This window comes from Mustela nigripes, chromosome 5 (genome assembly GCF_022355385.1).
Source record: "Mustela nigripes isolate SB6536 chromosome 5, MUSNIG.SB6536, whole genome shotgun sequence".
NCBI classification, from domain to species: domain Eukaryota; kingdom Metazoa; phylum Chordata; class Mammalia; order Carnivora; family Mustelidae; genus Mustela; species Mustela nigripes.
In genome coordinates, this window is record NC_081561.1 from 60,040,139 (window position 1) to 60,060,641 (window position 20,503).

Sequence of the window (20,503 nt, forward strand, 5' to 3'; positions counted from 1 at the left end):
TGACCCTTGGGTTCTATATTAAAGGGCCTAAGATCTGGACAAGCAGCCTGTTCAGTCTCTAGTTGCACCTTGCAGCCGGTACTGGGATTGCGCTCATTCCAGGCATAGTATTCTCTCTAGCCTGTGCGTTACATGCATACACATGCATGCAAGCATACATAGCCTTTGGACTTTGATGTTTAGGCATAGTAACTATACGTAACACCTAGGATTAAATACAACCTAACCTCACTGTTCTTCGAAAAAAGAGGAAAAAACCCACATTCTGATAATCGAATTTTGTTCTGGGTTTTTTGTAGTCTGGCTAGTCCCCCCCCCCTTTTTTTATAAATAATAGCTTTTTGAGATATAGTTTGTTTACCATATGATTCACCCATTTGTAGCATACAATTCAGTGGGTTTTTTGGGTATATTCAGAGTTGTGCAACTTTTGCCACAATTTGTGGACATTTTAATGACCCCAAGAAATCCCTGCCCGCTAGCGGTCAGCCATTCCCAGTCCCCTCATCCGTCCCAGCTCCAGGCAACCAGTAATCCACTATCTGTTTCTACATGTCACCTATTCTGAACATTTCTTATAAACAGGTTATACATATATGGTCTTTTGTAACTGCATTCTTTCATTTAGGGTTATATCTTTAAAATTCACCCATGCTCTGGCATGTGTTGATACTTTATTTCTTTTTATTGCCGTATTTCATTGTATGGATGTACATTATAGTCTTTCATTTCATAAGTTGATGGATATTTAAGTGGTTTCTAATTCTTACCTGTTAAGAATAATGCTACTATTGGGGTACCTGGCTGGATCAGTCAGTAGTGCATACAACTCTTGATCTTGGAGTCGTGAGTTCAAGTCCCTCATTGGGCCTAGAGCTTACTTTAAAAAAAAAAAAAAAAAGGAATAATGCTGCTGTGTCATTTGTATACAAGTTGAGTGTACAGACTTTTTTTTTCTCCTGAGTGTGTGTCTATATTCCGTCATATAGTAATTTCACATTTAATATTTTGAGGAACTGCCAGGCTGTTTTCCATAGTAGCCACACTGTTGTACATCTGTACCAACCTAATCTTTTATTGATTCCGAAGAAATGAGAGACCACTTTTAGTTTGCCTCTTAGAGGATCAAGCTGGTAGGGTAGCTTCCAGAGGCAATTTACTTTTGACAATTTCTGAATTGTTAATTTTGATTGAACATTTGTTAAATTCAGAGCATAAATCTGCAGAAGTTTCTTTGAACGCTTTTCTCCTGGGACGGATAAATGAATGAACATTAGCTAAGCACTTATTATCTGTCAGTTACTGATTTATGTCTTTCTCTTGGCAGCCTCCCGGGCCCAACAAGGAGAGGTAATGAGGTTAGCATGTCGTTTGGATCCTAAGACTAGCTTCCAGATGGCTGGGGAGTGGCTAAAGTATCAGCTGTCAACCTCTGTTGATACTGGATCCATGAACTGTAAGGTTTTTTTTATTTCTAAACATTAGTGAAATATTATATCAAATATACATTGGAAATAAGCCCTGTAAGCCACACTTCAGAACAGCGTGCTAATAATAGCATTCAAAAATAATCTTTCATTTAGGGTAAGATCATGTCCCTGTCAGTCTTGCCTTCATTTTTCTTTTCTAACAGAATGAACCACTCGTTGTTGATTCTGTTACTTCACTGTAGGCACCATCCTACCAAATTGCTTGTCTAGACTTTTTAAAGCTCGTCTATCAAATTCTTGCATAGAACCACTCCTAAATTTAGAAAGAATGCCTTGTTAGTCAGGCATAACGAGAGCAGTGCAGAGACTTTCTGTGTCACTCAGCCACCTCAAAGCCTTTGGAAATGCTGCTTTATACAAAATCAGCATAACACTTCTGTACCCAAATGCATAAGCCAGGTAACATCTCTGTACTCCATTATCATCTGTCTATTGTCTTATTGACTAATGCATGCTGTGGGTGACAGAATTTAGTAAAACAGGAGAAGGTATAAGTCACTCCTTTAGGGGGCTCTGTATTTACGGTCAGTTACCAGCTACTCTAGTTACTTGTCATTCATAGGATTTAACATTTTGTTTTGGGTACTCATAACTGATTCTGAAGGTCCGTGGTATCAGGTAATTTGAATGTTTGTGGAGGCCCAGATACGTTGCACCAAGGTAAAGCTAGTAAATGGGAGCACTATATGAAAGCAAGGAAAGTAATTCTTAAATCTTTTTGCCTATGCCTCGCTGTTTGAGAGATGTGCTTTGCTGATACTAAACAAACTTGAAGAGTGGCACAGTTGTCCAGAACTTGGAATTGTTATGAGGCTACTGGATATGAATTAGCATTCTGTTATCTCATATCAGGTTTTTGTTTTTGTTTTTGTTTTGGAAAGATTCTTTATGGTCTCAAATATCTTAATTATTAAGATTTTCATGGACAGGTTTTAAAGGACAGGAAGGGAGAGTTTAATTGATATTTATCAGTTGCTTGTGTTTTTTGATGCTTATGCGTATATTCTCATTCAACATTCAAAGTGGTTTTGTAGACTGGACTCACAGAAGTGAATTCTGACAGCTCATTGTTAGGGGTGGAGGCAGGATAGGCCCCTTCTCTACTTTTAGTTCTTTTCTCTACCCAGGCTGAGAGGGTTAGATTATCCTGTTCCTTCGCCTGTGGAATTAAGTGGTCTCTAAGTCCCCATTGTCTTTGTGTCTTCTGTGATCCTGTAGTTGTGTGTGTGTGTGTGTGTGTGTGTGTGTGTTTATATTTGTGTTTTAAAACCCTCTTCTCCAACAGCTGGAACTGGAGAAGGTGGCCTCTGCTCCATTTTCTCCTCTTCATTCGTGCAGTGGGAAGCCATGACTTTTTTTTTGGAAAGTGTGGTCAACCAGATGTTTCGGACACTAGATAAAGAGGTAAGTAACTGTTTCCTGTGTTGATTGCATAATGATTTTGACCTTTTTAAAACTGACAGAGGGAAAATCTGTGGATATACATCTCACAAAAGAGGAAATGGAGAATCAAGAGGTTAAATAACATACTTAAGTTCAAATTGCAGGCCTGACTCTAAGCCTACAATGGTCAGTATTCATTTTAAGAGGATAATAAGACAATCCTGTTTGTATAGTGAAGTGCAGGTAGGATAACTATTGCAGGGAGGACAGCAATGGTAATCTTGAGCTGGAAAATCTTTGGAAATGTTTGCCATTAAGCATCCTTTTCAGTTTATGGCAGATAGACACAATATTCATGTTAGCTGATCAGTGTCTTCTTCCGTGAATAATCCGAATAAAGTGGTCTTGTCTTTATATGCTTCATGTGACCCATCACCTTCTCTTACCTACCTTGGATGCAGCTGTGTTTAATTGGTTTAAAATCATTGGACTATTCATTTCAGGATGATTACACTGTAGTAGTTGTAGGAAAAATTGAAATCCCTTGAAGGTAAGTGAGATATAGTGCTTTTTCTCACAAAAGGCATGTTAATAAATTAGATCTTAGAGTGATTAACTTCACCTGCTTGTGTATTGCTTTGTTTGAGTTTGAAATGATGGCATTCAGAGTTTGTTCCAAAATTTAGATAGGAAATCCTGCTACAATCCTGCATTTTTTTACTAAATGAACCCTTTCTTGGGTTTAAGTGGTACTATCTGATCAAGAAAGCCCTTTATTGAATCAAGGGTAATGGCCCTGGGTTTCCTTTCCTAGCATTTTTTACGTTAGACAGCTTGATGGATCGAAATATTTGCCTACGATTCTGCTAGAAAGCAAGAGAAAGAAATGGTCAGGATTTGGCAGGCATTTGAAAATGTATGAAAGGACTGGTAGTATTGCAGGGTGGGGGGGCAGAGTGCTTAGTTGGTTGTAGGCTGGATTGTATGATACATCCTTGAAAATGATGGTATTTGGTCAAAATGCCAAATAGTTGGTCAAAGGGTACAAAAAGTTGGATAGTGTAGAAGAGAAAGATGTGGGCTGGAGACAAAGCAGAGGTAACAATTAGAAACAGGAGGAGTCAGAACAGTTGAAGGGGAGAAAAACAGTAGAACAAAATTCTTTTTTTTTCTCAGGAGATTGGTAGTGTTTAGGCTTCTGTTGGTGACTTAAAATAAATCTCTTGACTCTCAAACCGTTTTTTCTTCACCAGAATGAAATGGGTCAGAATGAAGCATTCCTAATCAAGAGAAATGAGTTTGTTTGTTTGTTTGTTTTTAAAGATTTTATTTATTTATTTGACAAAAAGAGAAAGATCATAAGTAGGCAGAGAGGCAGGCAGAGAGAGTGGGGGAAGCACACTCCCTCCTGAGTAGAGAGCCCGATGTGGGAACTTGATCCCAGGACCCTGAGGTCATAACCCAAGGTGAAGGCAGAGGCTTAACTCACTGAGCCACCCAGGTGCCCTGAGAAGTGAGTTTTTAGTGCGTGTATACTTGATGAAATTACTCACTACTTGTTAAGGAAGGTGTAACACTTTATGTAACACTTTATGTGTAACACTGTTACACATAGGGTGCAAGTGACAGATCTCAGCCTGTCACATTCCCATTTGCTGCTCTCAGTTCCTGACTCTGCATGGTGTTGTCCAGTGCATCCATCTTTTACACTGCTCACTCTGCACTCTCAGTCCCTGCCCCTCACTCAGGGTCTGTCAGCTACTCAGCTGGTGCCTATGAAAGAGTTGAACCAAGAGGTTCTTTGCCTAAAAGAGTTTTTTTTTGTTTGTTTGTTTTGTTTTGTTTTTTTTAAAGATTTTATTTATTTATTTGACAGAGATCACAAGCAGGCAGAGAGGCAGGCAGAGAGAGAGAGAGAGAGGGAAGCAGGCTTCCTGCGGAGCAGAGAGCCCGATGCGGGGCTCGATCCCAGGACCCTGAGATCATGACCCGAGCCAAAGGCAGCAGCCTAAACCACTGAGCCACCCAGGTGCCCCTGTTTTGTTTTGTTTTAAGATGCTATTTATTTATTAGAAAATGCACAGAAGGAGAGGGAGGCACAGACCCATTGAGCAGGGCTTGATCCCATGACCCTGAGATCATGACCTGAGCCGAAGGCAGACACTTAACCAACTGAGCCACCCAAGCGCCCATTAAGAGAGTTTTTTGAAAAGCTACTCCTCTCATTTGTAGTGGCATTAGCTGAACTTAATTCCCAGAAGACTTATTTTAACAATGGATTCATATAGGGAATAGCTTTGGAGGGGGGGGGAAGTCACATTTTGAAGAAGACAAGGATTGATTTGCCTCAGATAGTAAAATATGAAGCTGCGACATTTCATAGGCAGTGTGGTACTGACATTAGATAGAGCTCCTTGGGACAAAATAGCCCAGAAACAACCAGGAGCATATATAAGCATTCCAAAGAAATGGAGAAGGATTGGCTCATTTAATAAATAGCATTAGGAAAAATTAACTCTTTGAGGAAAAGTCCCTAAGTTGAAAAACAAAGGAAGTAATCATAGAAATGTGAATGGCTTTAACTACTTTTTTTTAAACATACCATATAAAATAAACTTTGAAAGGCAAACTTGGAACAATATTTGCAATAAATATGATGGGATTAATATTCTTAACTATAAAAACCTATTTCGTATGCATTACTTTTTGATTGATATCACAGGTTTGGAGAATAATTTGACAATGTCTGGTTGAAGGAGCCTAGCCTTATGACCCAGCAACTTCACTCCTAAGTCTGTGCTCTGAAGAAACCCCTGCATGTGCGCTGAGCATCCAGTATACTACAGAATCCTTAAATGTTGAGCCAAGGAAGAAACTTAATAACCCTCAATAGATTGTACAGAACAGATGATAATATGTTTATAGACCAGTGAAAAGGAACTAGGATGTACTATGAATAAGTATGATTCTCATAAACATGATGGTGACCCCAAACAACAAGCTACAAAAGTGAACATGCAGTTCTGTGTAATTAGGAGTATGTACATTTGTGGCAGAAGTATACGGAAATAATGGAATCCCTGAAAATGTGAGCACCAAATTCAGGACAGTGGCCACCTCTAGGGCTGAAGAAGAGGATGTATACACAGAGCAACCAATATCAGTAACATTGTACATCTCAAAGTGGTCAAGTGGAGAGTTATTCAAGTACTGCTTACCCCTTTCTAAAGGTCTAGTATATTTTGCAATAAAAAAAGCACTAGAACCCAGTGGAGAAGAGACAAAAGATGAAATTTTTGTAGCGAAGAGAAATAAAAGTAGTTAATAAATACATGAAGAAAATTCAGTCCTCATTAGTAATTGAAGAAATGCAAATTTAAATAACTCATTATTTAACTTAACTGCAAATGTTTTAGGGAATAAACACAACCTGCTGCTAAGAACAGGGTAAGAAGGGCATATTGGTGGACAGAGAATCAATTATAGAGCCTGTGAAGAAGAAAAACAGTTTGACTTAGATGTATTTATACCTTATGATTCAGTAATTCCCACTATCCCCAGAAGTCTCTGCCTCAAATGAAATAAGTGAAAATGTAGCCAAAACATTTTTGCAAAGATGTATCAATTAGCACTATCAATAATAAGTAAAGAACCAGCAACATTTTCAATTTCTAGTAATAGGAAAAGCTACATCCTTAAGATGGCACATGGTAGCATCATTTAGGAAAAGTTTTAACACAAGGTAATGCTTAGAATTTTCAGGTTAAAAAGCAGTATATAAAACCATATGTGGCAACCATATCACACATTTATAAACCAAGTCTTAAAGGAAGTTTTACCAAAGGTGCTCATCAGTCATGTCAACATCTTTTTCATTGTATTACAGGCGGTTCCTGTTAATGATGGAATAGAGCTGTTGCAAATGGTCCTGAACTTTAACACCAAGGATCCTCTCATCCTGTCCTGTGTCCTCACTAATGTCTCAGCACTCTTTCCATTTGTCACCTACAGACCAGAGTTCCTGCCCCAGGTCTTCTCTAAGGTAAATTCCATCTCCTTTGTAAACTTTGAGTATTTTTGAACTAATTATTTTTTTGTGATTGTTTTTGAGAGTCTTTGAGACAAGCTGATGAATAGTCATTTATTCATTCATCAGGTATTCAGTACTTACTGTGGATTGGGCACCATGCTGGTAGAAAAGCCTTGCTTAACATTTGGAAATAAAATCACATATACAGTTGTACCCATGTGGCATTATAATTAATAGACGAGTATACTGAGAAGTGGAAAAGAACCCCTAAAGAAGGTGTCAGTGTGCTCTCCGTTTATTCGGAGGGGATATGTGAGAGAAATTAGTGTGAATGGTTTTTGGGTTCCTGTTTAGGTGAGTAGTAGAGCACTACCTGAGTGAGAATAATGGAACCAGTAAGAATGAGGAAGAGGGCTGAGTTTGGGAATACTACATTTGAGGGCTGGGTTTGGGAATACTACATTTGGAGTGTATGTACAACATCTAGGAGAGGATACTTCACAATCAGTTGGCTATTGTTAAAGGTCTAGAGTCTGGAAGATTACAGTATTAAGGTGGCATCATCATAGAAGTGCCTAGAGCAGAGGTGAAGCCCTAGGAAAGAGGGTGATATGTATGTAGAGTTGGACATGTAGCTCAAGCAGGGAACTCTGAGGATTATCATCTTTGGGAGAGGAGGGCAAAGAACGAGAATTCCCCAAAGAAGAATAAAGATACAGCCAGAGAAATGAAAAAATGTTGTGTCACAAAGGTCAGTAGAACTTTTTTTTTTTTTTTTTAAGATTTTATGTATTTATTTGTCAGAGAGAGTGAGCACAGGCAGACAGAGTGGTAGGCAGAGGCAGAGGGAGAAGCAGGCTCCCTGCTGAGCAGGGAGCCCAATGTGGGACTCGATCCCAGGACGCTGGGATCTTGACCTGTGCTGAAGGCAGCCACTTAACCAACTGAGCCACCCAGGCGTTCCAGGTCAGTAGAACTTTAATTCGTTGCATTCGTTGCAACAGAAAGTCTCTAAGAACTAGGGAATATCTATTGGGTTTCTTTTTCTTTCTTTTTTTTTAATTTTTTTAAGATTTTATTTATTTATGAGAAAGAGTGCGCTCAGGGCAGAGGGGCAGAGAGGAAGGGAGAAGCAGACTGAGCAGGGAGCCCAATGAGGGGCTTGATCTTAGGACCCTGAGATCATGGCCTGAGGCATGTGCTTAAGGCAGGTGCTTAACCGGCTGAGCCACCCAGGCATTCCTCCGTGGGGTTTCTTGATTAGACCTTTGTTAGAGCATAATTCCATTCTGGTGACTTTTGCAGTAGTCACGCTGTATTAGGTGAAAGAGTCTATGAGAAGTTACGCAGTGGAATCAGAGGGTATCACCATAGCTGAGTGTTTGGCTGAGGGCTTGGATTGTTCAAGGATTCTGTGGCCTCCACCTTTAAAAGATGTTTGATGGTAAGATTATGAATCTCTAGCCTCTTGTAGAGTTATCTGAGAAGATAAACATCTGAAACTTCATAACACCGATTGAAAACTCTGCTGTTAGCATATTGTTTATACTTCTGAGATTTTGTTGGAAACTTTATGCCAACTGCTGTTAAAAACACTTCATGCATTTGGTACTGATGAGTAACCTTTTCTTTCTTACCCTTAGCTATTTTCATCTGTCACTTTTGAAACTGTTGAAGAAAGTAAGGTAAGACCATTAATTCACCCAACAAATCCTAACTTCTGGAGAGCAAAACTGTGAATGCCTAACACCTAAGTCTAGATTTTTTTTATAGGTAGAAGGAGTTAGTAAAGGCAGGAGATGGTCAGAGATACTCTAAGGCAAAAACAGTGATCACGTGGATTCATGGTGACTGTAAATGTCACTCCATTAAACTCCCACATTGTGAAAATTGATTGTGAATTTGCCTTTGAAGGGAAATATTTCATGTGATTCTAAGCAGCATCTGTAAATTTTATTAAAAGTGGCTCCAGGTTTGTGAATATGTCTTCCCAGGCCCCCAGAACCCGGGCAGTGAGGAATGTGAGGAGACACGCTTGTTCCTCCATCATCAAGACGTGTCGTGACTACCCCCAGCTCGTACTGGTAAGCTGCTGGACTCCGACTTAGTAGCTACTGAGACTTGTCAAGTTTAGTTACAGTCCTCTGTAAATCTAGCCCTAACTATACCTCACATAAAGAGGAAACAAGGAATTGTAGTTTTGCTTCAAATAAGCATTCTTGAGTTGGTGTCTTCTTCCTCTCCTGCTTAGTGGTGTAATTAAAAATGCAAATATATTCCCTCAGGATGAGTATTCTTGCCCATATAGATGACCAAGTTTTTCCTGTCAACGTACACATCTTTTCTGTGTGATGTTGTTTACTGCCAAATGGTGTGCCTTATCTTGAGAGAAGCCAGATGCAAATCCCAACCTTTTTCGGAGGGTTTCTATAGGAAATTTAGCACTATTCCAGATTAGAAATTAATCAAAAATTTCTTCTCTGAATACACATCAGTTATGTGTCTCCCTAACATAAACAAGCTAATCTTTGTCTATGAATATACTATAAAATTGAAATAGAAAAAAAGACCTATAGTTTTCACAGTACTTTTTGGGAAAGCACAAATACCCAAGACAAGAACCACTTTCTGCTTACATCGCCTGGCTTGTTCAGGCAAAAGAAGGACATTATAACTAAATTACTGAAGTGACAGTCTTATAGGCCTGACCTTCCTAGGAATGCCTCTCCGCCTTCCTTGAGTGACCCACCTCTCCTTAAAAATCAGACCTTCACCACCTTTGGGTTTTTTTCTTTGTAATCTGCAGCCCAATTTTGACATGCTTTATAACCATGTGAAGCAACTCCTCTCCAATGAGTTACTCTTGACACAAATGGAGAAGTGTGCCCTCATGGAAGCCCTGGTTCTCATTAGCAACCAATTCAAGAGCTACGAGCGTCAGAAGGTGTTCCTAGAGGAGCTGATGGCACCAGTGGCCAGCATCTGGCTTTCTGAAGACATGCACAGGTAGAGGAGAGCCTTTGCCCTAGACCCTCACCACACTGGAGCACCCATCCTGTATTTAAAGAGCTGTGCCTAGGGTGCCCGTGTAAGGATCTCAAGGGGTGATGGCTCATCAGCGACATCTGAGTTTTCCAGAAGTCTTTTATGCGGGTTGCTGAAAATATCACCTTGAGTTCGGAGGTGTAGGGAGAGGGAAGAAATGAGAAGAGATGGGTAGTACGGTCGGGAGGCCACAGAGTACCTGCGGTGTCTGCAGAGTGCGGTGCCAGCCCACGTAGACACTCAAGAACAGCCAGGAGGGGCCACACGGACAGACACTCATTGTGCCCATGTAGCATTCTCAAGCCTGCGTCCTTTTTGCTAATGACACTCAGAAGTGGGAAGAGGAATTTCAACCTTCAAATAACAGCTGACAATGATTAAATTCCTTTCACTGTAGCAAGTGCTCTTTGGGGCCAAATAATCACAGTTTATTAGCTTTTGTGGAAGAAACCATCTGTGCTTGAAGTCATGTTATGACTTGTCTTTCCCATTCCAACTTTCAGAGTACTGTCAGATGTTGATGCTTTTATTGCCTACGTGGGCGCCGATCGGAAGAGCTGTGACCCAGGCCCAGAGGATCCCTGTGGTCTAAACCGCGCACGAGTGAGTAAGCCGCTCCTGGGAATGGGAAGCTGCAGAGGCCACTGGTAGAACTAGAGACTCCACCATTTGTAGAGTCTTTTACAGATCTCTGTTTCTTCTACATGCGTGAGAAATCTGGAAGTCTTCACTTCCCTAAGTTTCTCCTTTCTTTTCTTTAGTCTTGAATTTTTTTTTTTTTTAGATTTTTTTTTTTTATTTGACAGAAGAGGGAGAGAGAGAGTGGGAGGGGCAGAGGGAGAAGCAGACTCCCTGCCGCCGAGCAGGGAGACCAATGCGGGGCTAGATTCCAGGACCCTGGGATCATGACCTGAGCCGAAAGCAAACGCTTAACTGAGCCACCCAGGCACCCCTAGTCTTGAGTTCTTGAGTTAGTTCCCACAGCAGAGCAGATAGTCTTTTCTTCGAAGTCATTATTTTGGCTTTAAGGATCCCTAAATAGCTCCAAAGACTGAAGGTGTGATGGGGAATTGGGTCAGCAATTTGTTTTGTGTTTTTCTGTAGATGAGCTTTTGTGTATATAGCATTCTGGGTGTTGTGAAACGAACTTGCTGGCCCACTGACCTAGAAGAGGCCAAAGCTGGGGGATTCATTGTGGGGTATACACCCAGTGGAAATCCAATCTTCCGTAACCCCTGCACAGAACAGATTCTGAAACTTCTTGACAATTTGCTTGCACTTATAAGGTGAGTTGCAATAATGGTTTTTCTGTTGTTTAATTTTTTTACCTTAAGAATCTCTAAAGTGTAATCTGTTTCTGTTACTTCAGATCAAGGTGGTTAGTAAATGAGGGAATAGTTCTTGTTTTTTTCTCGACAGGATCTCTCTCTTTTTTTTAAATATCACTAGCCCTCACTTGCCTGAGTCTTGCGTTCTAAAGCCATTTTGGCGGCTGATCCCAAAATGGCTTTTCTCATTTGGAGCCTCTTCTCTATGCTCCTCTCCTACTTCCTTATTCTTTGTACCTACTTTTTTTTTTTTTTTAAGATTTTATTTATTTATTTGACTGAGAGAAAGAGAGAGAGGGAACACAAGCAGGGGGAGTGGGAGAGGGAGAAGCAGGCTTCCCGCTGAGCAGGGAGCCAGATGTGGGGCTCAATCCCAGGACCTTGGGATCATGACCTGAGCCGAAGGCAGACACTTAACGGCTGAGCCACCCAGGTGCCCCTTGTCTCTACTTTTTATTTGAGGTTTTATTTGTTCAAATTTTTGCCACTGAAGGAGTTGTTTGCTGGGAGCAGGACAGTTGCTTTCTTTCTTTCTTTCTTTTTTTTTTAAAGATTTTATTTATTTATTCGGCAGGCAGAGATCACAAGTAGGCAGAGAGGCAGGCAGAGAAAGATGGGGAAACAGGCTCCCTGCTCAGCAGAGAGCCCAATGTGGGGCTCAGTCCCAGGACCCTGAGATCATGACCTGAGCTGAAGACAGAGGCTTAACCCACTGAGCCACCCTGGTGCCCCAGGACAGTTGCTTTCTTAATGGTGCTTCTGAGTGGTATTCAGATGAGCTCACCTGAATTTATCAATAACGACTCTGCCCTCAAATGGACCAAACATGCATGATCATGCCCAAGGAAGGCATGATGCATGTTCCACCTGTTTCCTAGGTCTTTAATTCTCAAAGCCTCCTTAGACCAGCGCAGCATCAATCCCCGAAGAAGCTTGTTTGAAATGCAGAATCGAGACCCCACCCCATGTGTTTTCACAAGCTCTCCAGGTGCTTTCATTAAAGGTTCAGAGTCACTGTTAGAAATCACATGAGATAATGTATTCAAGTGGAAGTGGGCCAGGCCTCTACTTGTTGGTTACATGAGTATGCTTGATGATTCAGGGATATACTACAGAGAAAAGTAGGCTATGGCTAGAATTCAGTTCTTAGTGGCCAAAGCAGAGTGATTCTTTTTTATATCATTTTTTTTTTTAAGATTTTATTCATTTATTTTGAGAGAGAGTGCATGAGCAGGGTGAGGGGCAGAAGGAGAGGGAGAAGCAGCCTCCATGCTGAGTAAGGAGCTGAACTCGAGACCTCATCCCAGGACCCTGGGTTCCTGACCTGAGCCGACGGCAGACACTTAATCGGCTATACCACCCAGACGCCCCGTGATTCTTTTCTCTCTCACATAGTATTTCTCAGTTACAGGCTAGAACTCTGTTCCATTGGTTTTTGGCCTCTTACCCAGGGTGGAAGAGCAGTATCTCAACTGGGCAAACCAAATGACTCATGTCTCTGGGACATAGTGCTAGAAGCAGACTCTGTAGATCATCAGCTTAAGAATCCAAGGGTTTAAGTTAAGGTTGACCAAATTGGAGAGCTGGAGTGTCTGAAAGAGTGGTCACTGGGGATCTGTCTATAGAAAAAGGCTTTCTTTTGTTCTCATTTCAAAAGGAAGAAAGACATTTCAGTAAAGAAGTATGGCTTGCATATTGAGAGCATAGTAAAATATCTAGTCAAGGAAAGGTTTGCTTCCATATTGGTGTTTTTAAAACCAGAAGCTTCTTCTGTAGCTTAGAGAAAAGTAAAAGTGATGGAGTCAGTTAGCAACATTCTGTCTTTTTAGGCTTATAGCCAGAGTCCATGTGGTGGGAGCCCAGGCCTGGAAAGAAAGTTCATTCCTGATTGGGCGAGACCACAAGAATAGAATGGTTGTCATCTTGATACTTTTCTAAGAATTTAGTGTTTTGGAAAATCCCGGAGGCAGTCAGAAGGTATTTTGAAAAAACGTTCACCACAGTTATGGAGTTTGATTCTTTGAATAGTGTGCATCTGGAGCTATTAGAGTTTTGTCTTGTTTTTGTAATGAGTTTTATCTTGAAGTGTAAGGGCACAAACAGATGTAAGGAAAGGACAGGAATTATGATTGCATATAGCTAGACTTTCACAAGGGAAACTCGCTCCTGCGATCAGCACGCAGGTCCACAAGCAACCTAGCAAACACCTCAAGTCAGTACCTGTCCTTCAGGGGAACCAGTATTCTGACCTTCCCACATATTGCCTGGTTTTCTGAGTTTTCATAAATGGAGTCAGAAGCATGCATGCCTTTGTGTCTGGCTTCTCTTGCTCAGTAATTTGTGACAGTTGTCTGAGTTCCTGTGTGTCCTTGTGGTTCACTCTTTCACATTGCTGGCATGGTAGTCTATTTTGTAATTATTCTGTCACTTGCTTATTCATTTAGAATTGGTGGGCTTTTTGGTAGTTTCCAGCATTTTATTGTTAAAAATAGTGCAGTCGTGCTGCTGTTAGCATTCTTGTAAATGTTTTTTGGGGCATACATAATTTCTTTTGGGTTGGAATAGAATCCTACATGAAGAGTAGAATTCCTGGTTCATAAGGTACGCATATTTTCTATTTTGTAGATAGAACCAAATAGTTTTCTAAAGTGATGTACTAATTGGCATTCCCACCGGTTGGGTATTGGAGCTGTGAGTTTTAACTCCTTGTCACATAGTCTGGTAACAGTGCCATGTGGGGCTGGCTGTCGAGCACTTGAAATGTGACTGGTTTGAAATTAGATAGGCTGTAAGTGTAAAATACACCAGATTCCAAAAACTTGGTACAAAAAAGGAATATAAAATATCTTGTTAATTTTTTTATATTGATGTTGAAATGGTGTTTGTTTGTTTTGTGTGCATTGGGTTAAGTAGAATTAATATGACCTGTTTCTTTTTGCTTTCTAAGCTTGGCTGGCTAGAAAATTTTGTTTTATTTATTTCTTAAAAGATTTTACTTATTCGAGAGAGCGTGCAAATGCATGCATATGCGCGTGTGCAGGAGCAGGGGGAGGAGCAGAGGGAGAAGCAGACTTCCTGATAAGCAGGGAGCACAATGTAAGGGCTCCGTCCCAGGACCCTGGGATCATGACCGGAGCCGAAGGCAGTTGCTTAACTTACTGAGCCACCCAGGTGCTCCTGGCTAGAAAATTTTAATTGGCTCATGTGGCTTTCATTATATTTCTGTTAAATAATGTTGTTCCTAGTGGGTCAGATGGAGGACAGATGTGGGGAGCAGAACTCGGGTTTTCAAAAGGTGCATTGTCATCTTCATCTTTTTAGAATGATAACAGCTTTTCTGTTAACTTGAAGTTTGTTACATTATATCTGTATATCTTCTATACATTTTCTCAAAATCTTTATTATGTGATCTCTTGTTTAGCATAGTGACTATACTCCTCAGGTAGTACTGAGAAGATTTCACATAGGTACAGATCATACAAAACTTAAAACTTTTGTTACCTGGTTGTTTTTCTTTGCTGAGGAGTAACTAGTTTTCTCTTAATGTGGAAGCACAGAACCCTGCCTTGCAAGTGAGTCAGGAAAGGTGATACTTCAGGAGCCTAAACATTACGAGGAATTGTAGATGTCCCTGCTGTGAGCACTGACAGGAAATCAGAGATACCGAAGCGATATATACTCTTGAGTCCTCGTGCCACTTCTACTGAGTTAGAGATGTAGCCCCATGGGACCATCATCATCTTGAGCAGGAGGAGGGGAGACCATAAGGAATACAAGATTCTGTTGTAGTGTCAGGGATGTTTGACCAAGGATGCATTAATAATATCTTTTTTAAATTACATCTTGAGGTCATAGCCACACTTAATTTTTTTTTTTTTTTTTTTTTTTGACAGAGATCTCAAGTAGGTGGAGAGGCAGGGAGCGAGAGAGAGAGAGAGGAGGAAGCAGACTCCCCACAGAGCAGAGAGCCTGATGCGGGGCTCGATCCCAGGACCCTGGGACCATGACCTGAACCGAAGGCAGAGGCTTAACCCTCTGAGCCACCCAGGTGCCCCCACAGCCACACTTAATTAAAGGATAAAAAAACAGCTTGTCTGCTCCCAGTCATACTCAAAACTGAGTTTCTTCTCAGTAAGAACTGATTTTTTCAGAGATCATTTCATAGTAGTAGTCATCTTTCTAAACCACTGAGAAAGACTTACAGTAGAAACCAAATTGCAGCTTTTCAAAGTAAGTGGCACCTTTTACCAATTCTTGGGCTCTGCACAGCAGTAGATAAAGGCTACAGCAGAGTTTTGGCTGGCTTCACAAAATAGGAGCAAAGTGACTCCCAGCAACATGATTGAGAGATTATACACAGATACAAGTGCAGTTTAGCTGACGGGTATAAGAGTACTCCAACATATAAAAATAAACTAGTGTAATACACCATATTAATAGAACAAGGGAAAAAATCTACATGATCATCTTAATTGACACAAAAAAGCATTTGACAAAATCTAAATTTAACACCTCTTTTTTTTTTTTTTAAGATTTTATTTATTTATTTGACTGACAGAGATCACAAGTAGGCAGAGAGAGAGGAGGAAGCAGGCTCCCTGCAGAGCAGAGAGCCCGACATGGGGCTCGATCCCAGGACTCTGGGATCATGACCTGAGCCAAAGGCAGAGGCTTTAACCCACTGAGCCACCCAGGCGCCCCTAAATTTAACACCTCTTGATGATAAAAACACTCAGCAGGCTGTGAGTAGAAGGGAACTTGTTTGACATGAAAAATGATTCTTATGAAAAATCCATAGCTTATCTCTTACTCAGTGATTAAAGATGGAGTGGTTTCCTCCTACCATCAGGAACAGAATACGGATGCCCAGTTCCACTGCCATTTGACATTGTGTACTGGCAGTCGCAGATGGAGAATTAAGGCAAGAAAAAGAAATAAAGGTATCCAAATTGGAAAAGAAGTAAACTATCTCCATTCATAAATGAAAATCCCCCCAGACTCACCAAAAAAGATGCTCATCATCATTAGAGGTCTAATTAGGGAAGTGCAAATCAGAACCATGAGATACCACTTCACACCCAACAAAATGGTTGAAATAAATAGGAATAATAATTATTTTAGAAACAAAATTATGGGGCACCTGGGTGGCTCAGTCAGTTAAGTGTCTGCTTTTGGCTCAGGTCATGATCAGATACTGGAATCGAGCCCAGTATCAGGTTTCCTCCTGAGCAGGGAGCCTGCTTCTCCTTCTCCCAAGTCTGTCCCTCCCCACCACTCATGTTCTCACTTGCTCTGCTCTCTCTCTTAAATAAATAAGTAATCTTGAAAAAAGAAACAAAATTATGAGGCACCTGGGTGGCTCATTCAGTTAAGCACCTGACTCTTGATTTCAGCTCTGGTCATGATTTCAGGGTTGTGAGATTGAGCCCTGTGTCGGGCTCCATGCAGCCTGCTTACGAGTCCCTCTCCCTCTGTGCCTCATCATACCCCCCTACCCCAGAATTATACATTTTGGCAATGATGAGGAGAAACTAGAACCCTTGTGCATTGCTGGTGAGCAACATAAAATGGTTTAGCTACTATGGAAAAAAAGGAAATGGTTTATTTTTCAGAACTTTAAATATAGAATTATCACACGACCTGTCATTTCCACTCATGCATATATACCCTAAAGAGTTGCCAACAGGTACGCAAACAAATACTTGCTGAGTAATGTTCTCCCAGCACTATATCACAGTAGCCAATCCGTGGAGATGCAGATATCCAGCCACAGGAAGGAAGGAAGGATTATTAATGTGCTGTAATGTAGAAGAACCTTAAAACTATTACGCTGAGTGAAAGACACCAGACTCAGAAGGCCATGTATTATATAATTTCATTTATAATTCTGATTTATAATTCCATTTGTGTGAAATATCAGTAGATAAATTTATCTACTTATCAATGGATAAATCTATAGAGACAGTAAATTGGTGCTCCCAGAAGCTGGAGGAAGGGAGAAATGGAGATGAACTGCTAGTTATGTAACTGTTCCTACTTAATGGCAGTGGGGAGGTTGGGTGGGGGGAGGGGACAGAGGGTGTGACCTGCCCTTGGCCCCAGTCATTCCCTGCTTGGAAGCTTCCTTCAAGTTTTACATGTTAAAAGTTGAGGGGTGCCTGGGTGGCTCAATCAGTTAAGCATCTGCCTTTGGCTCAGGTCATGATCCCCGGGTCCTGGGATCGAGCCCTGCATGAGGCTCCCTGCTCAATGGGAAGCCTGCTTGTCCCTCTCCCACTTCCCCTGCTTGTGTTCCCTCTCTCGCTGTGTCTGTCTCTGTCAAATAAATAAAATCTTCAAAAAAAAAAAAATAGGATAATGAAATTAATGAAGCTGAGGAATAGGAAAAAAAGATTGAAGAGAAGGTAACAGCCTAAAGAATATGTGGGTCACTCTAAGCAGTTACTAATAAGAATCATGGGAGTGCACTGTTGGGGGAATATAAAATGGGACTGCTGCAAAAAAACATTTGAACTGTTCCTCAAAAAAATAAAAATAATATCATATGATCCAGCAATTCCAGTTCTGGGTTCTCAAAAGAAATGAAAACAGGGTTGGGATGCCTGGGTGGCTCAGTTGGTTAAGCAGCTGCCTTCAGCTCAGGTCATGATCCCAGGGTCCTGGGATCGAGTCCCACATCGGGCTCCTTGCTTGGCAGGGAGCCTGCTTCTCCCTCTGCCTCTGCCTTCCATTCTGTCTGCCTGTGCTCGCTCTCTCTCCCTCTCTCTGACAAATAAATAAAATCTTAAAAAAAAAAAAAAGAAATGAAATGAAAACAGCGTCTCAGAGACTTATTTATACACTCAAATTCATAGGAGCATTATTTATACTAGCTAAAACATGGAAGCTGCTTGGCTGGCTCTGTTGGAAGATCATGAGACTCTTGATCTCAGGGTTGTAAGTTGGAGCCCCACGTTGGGTGTAGAGATTACTTAAAATAAAATCGTTAACAAAAAAAGTGAAAGCAACCCAAGCGTCCACCAGTAGATGAATGTGATACATACATCCAATAGAATATCTTTCAGCCTTTAAAAGGGAGGCAGTTCTTCAATATGGTACAACAAGAATGAACCTTGAGGACATTGTGCTAAATGACAGAAGCTGGTCACAGAAGGACAAATCCTGTAGGATTCTACTTGCATAAGGTGCTGAATATGGTCAAAATCCTAAAGTCAGAAAGTATAATGGTGGTTGCCGGGAGCCAGGAGAGGGAAGAATGGGGAGATACTATTTATTAGGTCAGAGTTTCAGTTTTATAAGACAAAAAATAGGGGATGGATAGTGGTGATGGTTGCATAACAGTCTGAGTGTATTTAGTGCCACTGAACTATACACTTAAAAGTGATAAATTTTATGTTATATGTATTTTACCACAATGGAAAAAACGGGAGGTCATAAAGCCTATTGGAAATATCAGTATAAGCAAGCCAGGCCGCGGACCAGGAGAAGACGTTTGCAGCACGTGACTTGCAAACCATCAGTATCCAGCAATTCAACGTGCTTGTCCGCCATAGAGAAACTCAACACATGTACACAAGAACTCTGCAGAAAAGCTTATTGCTAGAAGAGGAGACAAACTTATTAGCGCTCAGGGAGGTGGGGAGATAAACTAGAATGAATTAAGTGGCATCCTTAAAGTTAAAATGATTGTACTGAGTGTACATGGTTAGATTTAATAAACAGTGTTGAGTATTTTTTTTTAATTTAAAAAAGCATGGTCTAAAATCTATTTGGTGTGCATTTTTTTTTTAAGATTTTACTTGTTTATTTGACAGATACCGCAAGAGAGGGAACATAAACAGGGTGAGTGGGGGAGGGAGAAGCAGGCTCCCCACTGAGCAGAGAGCCCAATGCAGGGGTCGATCCCAGGACCCTGGGATCATGACCTTAGCCGAAGGCAGATGCTTCACGACGGAGACACCCAGGTGTCCTGTTCAGTGTGCATCTTTAATATTTAACCCTGCTAGTTTTTTCTCTTATATTTTGTAACTTTCTCTACGTTTGAAATCTCATTATAATTACCTTTTAAAAGAAAGATAGGTGGTTACACGCTCTGCCTGTGGATTGTTGGTGGTGCCATTGCTGTGGGTGAAAAGGGCTGACAGCTGTGGATGGCACTAGCTCAGGTCTGCAGTCATTGCTGCTTAGTCCTCCACAGCCAATGACTGCTCAGGTAAGGCATTTTGGTCTTCTGTTGGGAGCTGTGACAGTCCTTCCAGCAGGCAGAAGCAACTGTCAGAGCATTGTATGGTCCAGGCTCTTAGAATGAAAGCCAGACATCTGAACATGGGGTCATTTCATTACCTGCTTTGTGTTCCAGCCTGTGAAAGCACAGGGCCTCTAACAACATCTCCTGTCTCCCCGTCAGTCTGCAAACTGAGCGTGCCCAGGCATTACATCAGGTTTGAAAGAATTTCTGTCCCAGGGTGCCTTGGGGCTCAGTCGGTCGAGCAGTTGAGCATCTGATTCTTGGCTTCCTCTCAGGTCATGATCCTCAGGGTTGTGGGATTGAGCTCTGCATTGGGCTCTGTGTTGGGTGTGGAGTCTGCTTGGGATTCTCTCTCTCCCTCTCCTTCTGTCCCTCGCCCCACTCAACACGCGTGGTGTGCACAGGCTCTGCCTCTCTTTATGAGACTGATGCACTGCCTGCAGCGCTAAGAAGGCAGTTCTCCCACTCTTTAAAATAAGTCTTTTAAAAAAAGAATTTACCTTTCTGGCTTTAGATAGTGATAGCATCCAGCTGTCTCAGGATTTGCTTCTCGTCTTGATTGCTTTTAGGTGTTGAATACTATACAGCCAAATAGTCTATTCCTGGTGCCAGGGAAACATTTAAATTCTATGTGGATGTGTAGTATCACTGAGTTACAGGATGAAATCCTTTCTTTCCTTCTGCAGGCCAACTAGGAAAAGTTCACATAGTGTCCTTGTTTCTTGCAGAACTCACAATACTTTATATGCACCAGAAATGCTGGCCAAGATGGCAGAGCCTTTCACAAAGGCTCTGGATATGCTTGAAGCGGAGAAGTCTGCGATTTTAGGTAAGAAATCGGTCCATTTTTTCTTTTCTTTCTTTTTTTTTTTTTTTTTTTTTTAAGATTTTATTTATTTATCTGACAGAGAGAAACCACAAGTACACTGAGAGGCAGGCAGAGAGAGAGAGAGAGAAGGAAGCAGGCTCCCTGCTGAGC

General features: G+C 41.2%; 1 protein-coding gene across 2 annotated transcripts in view; it reads left to right on the plus strand.

Annotated features, from left to right (window-relative positions):
* The window catches only part of XPO5 (exportin 5), a 47,213-nt gene that overhangs the window by 16,229 nt on the left and 10,481 nt on the right, over positions 1-20,503 (plus strand). For both annotated transcript variants that reach the window (XM_059400374.1, XM_059400375.1), the window contains 9 exons: positions 1,328-1,456; positions 2,776-2,894; positions 6,760-6,915; positions 8,547-8,588; positions 8,898-8,987; positions 9,710-9,909; positions 10,452-10,551; positions 11,053-11,234; positions 20,253-20,353. In XM_059400374.1, the coding sequence (XP_059256357.1) occupies positions 1,328-1,456; positions 2,776-2,894; positions 6,760-6,915; positions 8,547-8,588; positions 8,898-8,987; positions 9,710-9,909; positions 10,452-10,551; positions 11,053-11,234; positions 20,253-20,353 (1,119 nt within the window). The remainder of the gene's footprint in view (positions 1-1,327; positions 1,457-2,775; positions 2,895-6,759; positions 6,916-8,546; positions 8,589-8,897; positions 8,988-9,709; positions 9,910-10,451; positions 10,552-11,052; positions 11,235-20,252; positions 20,354-20,503) is intronic.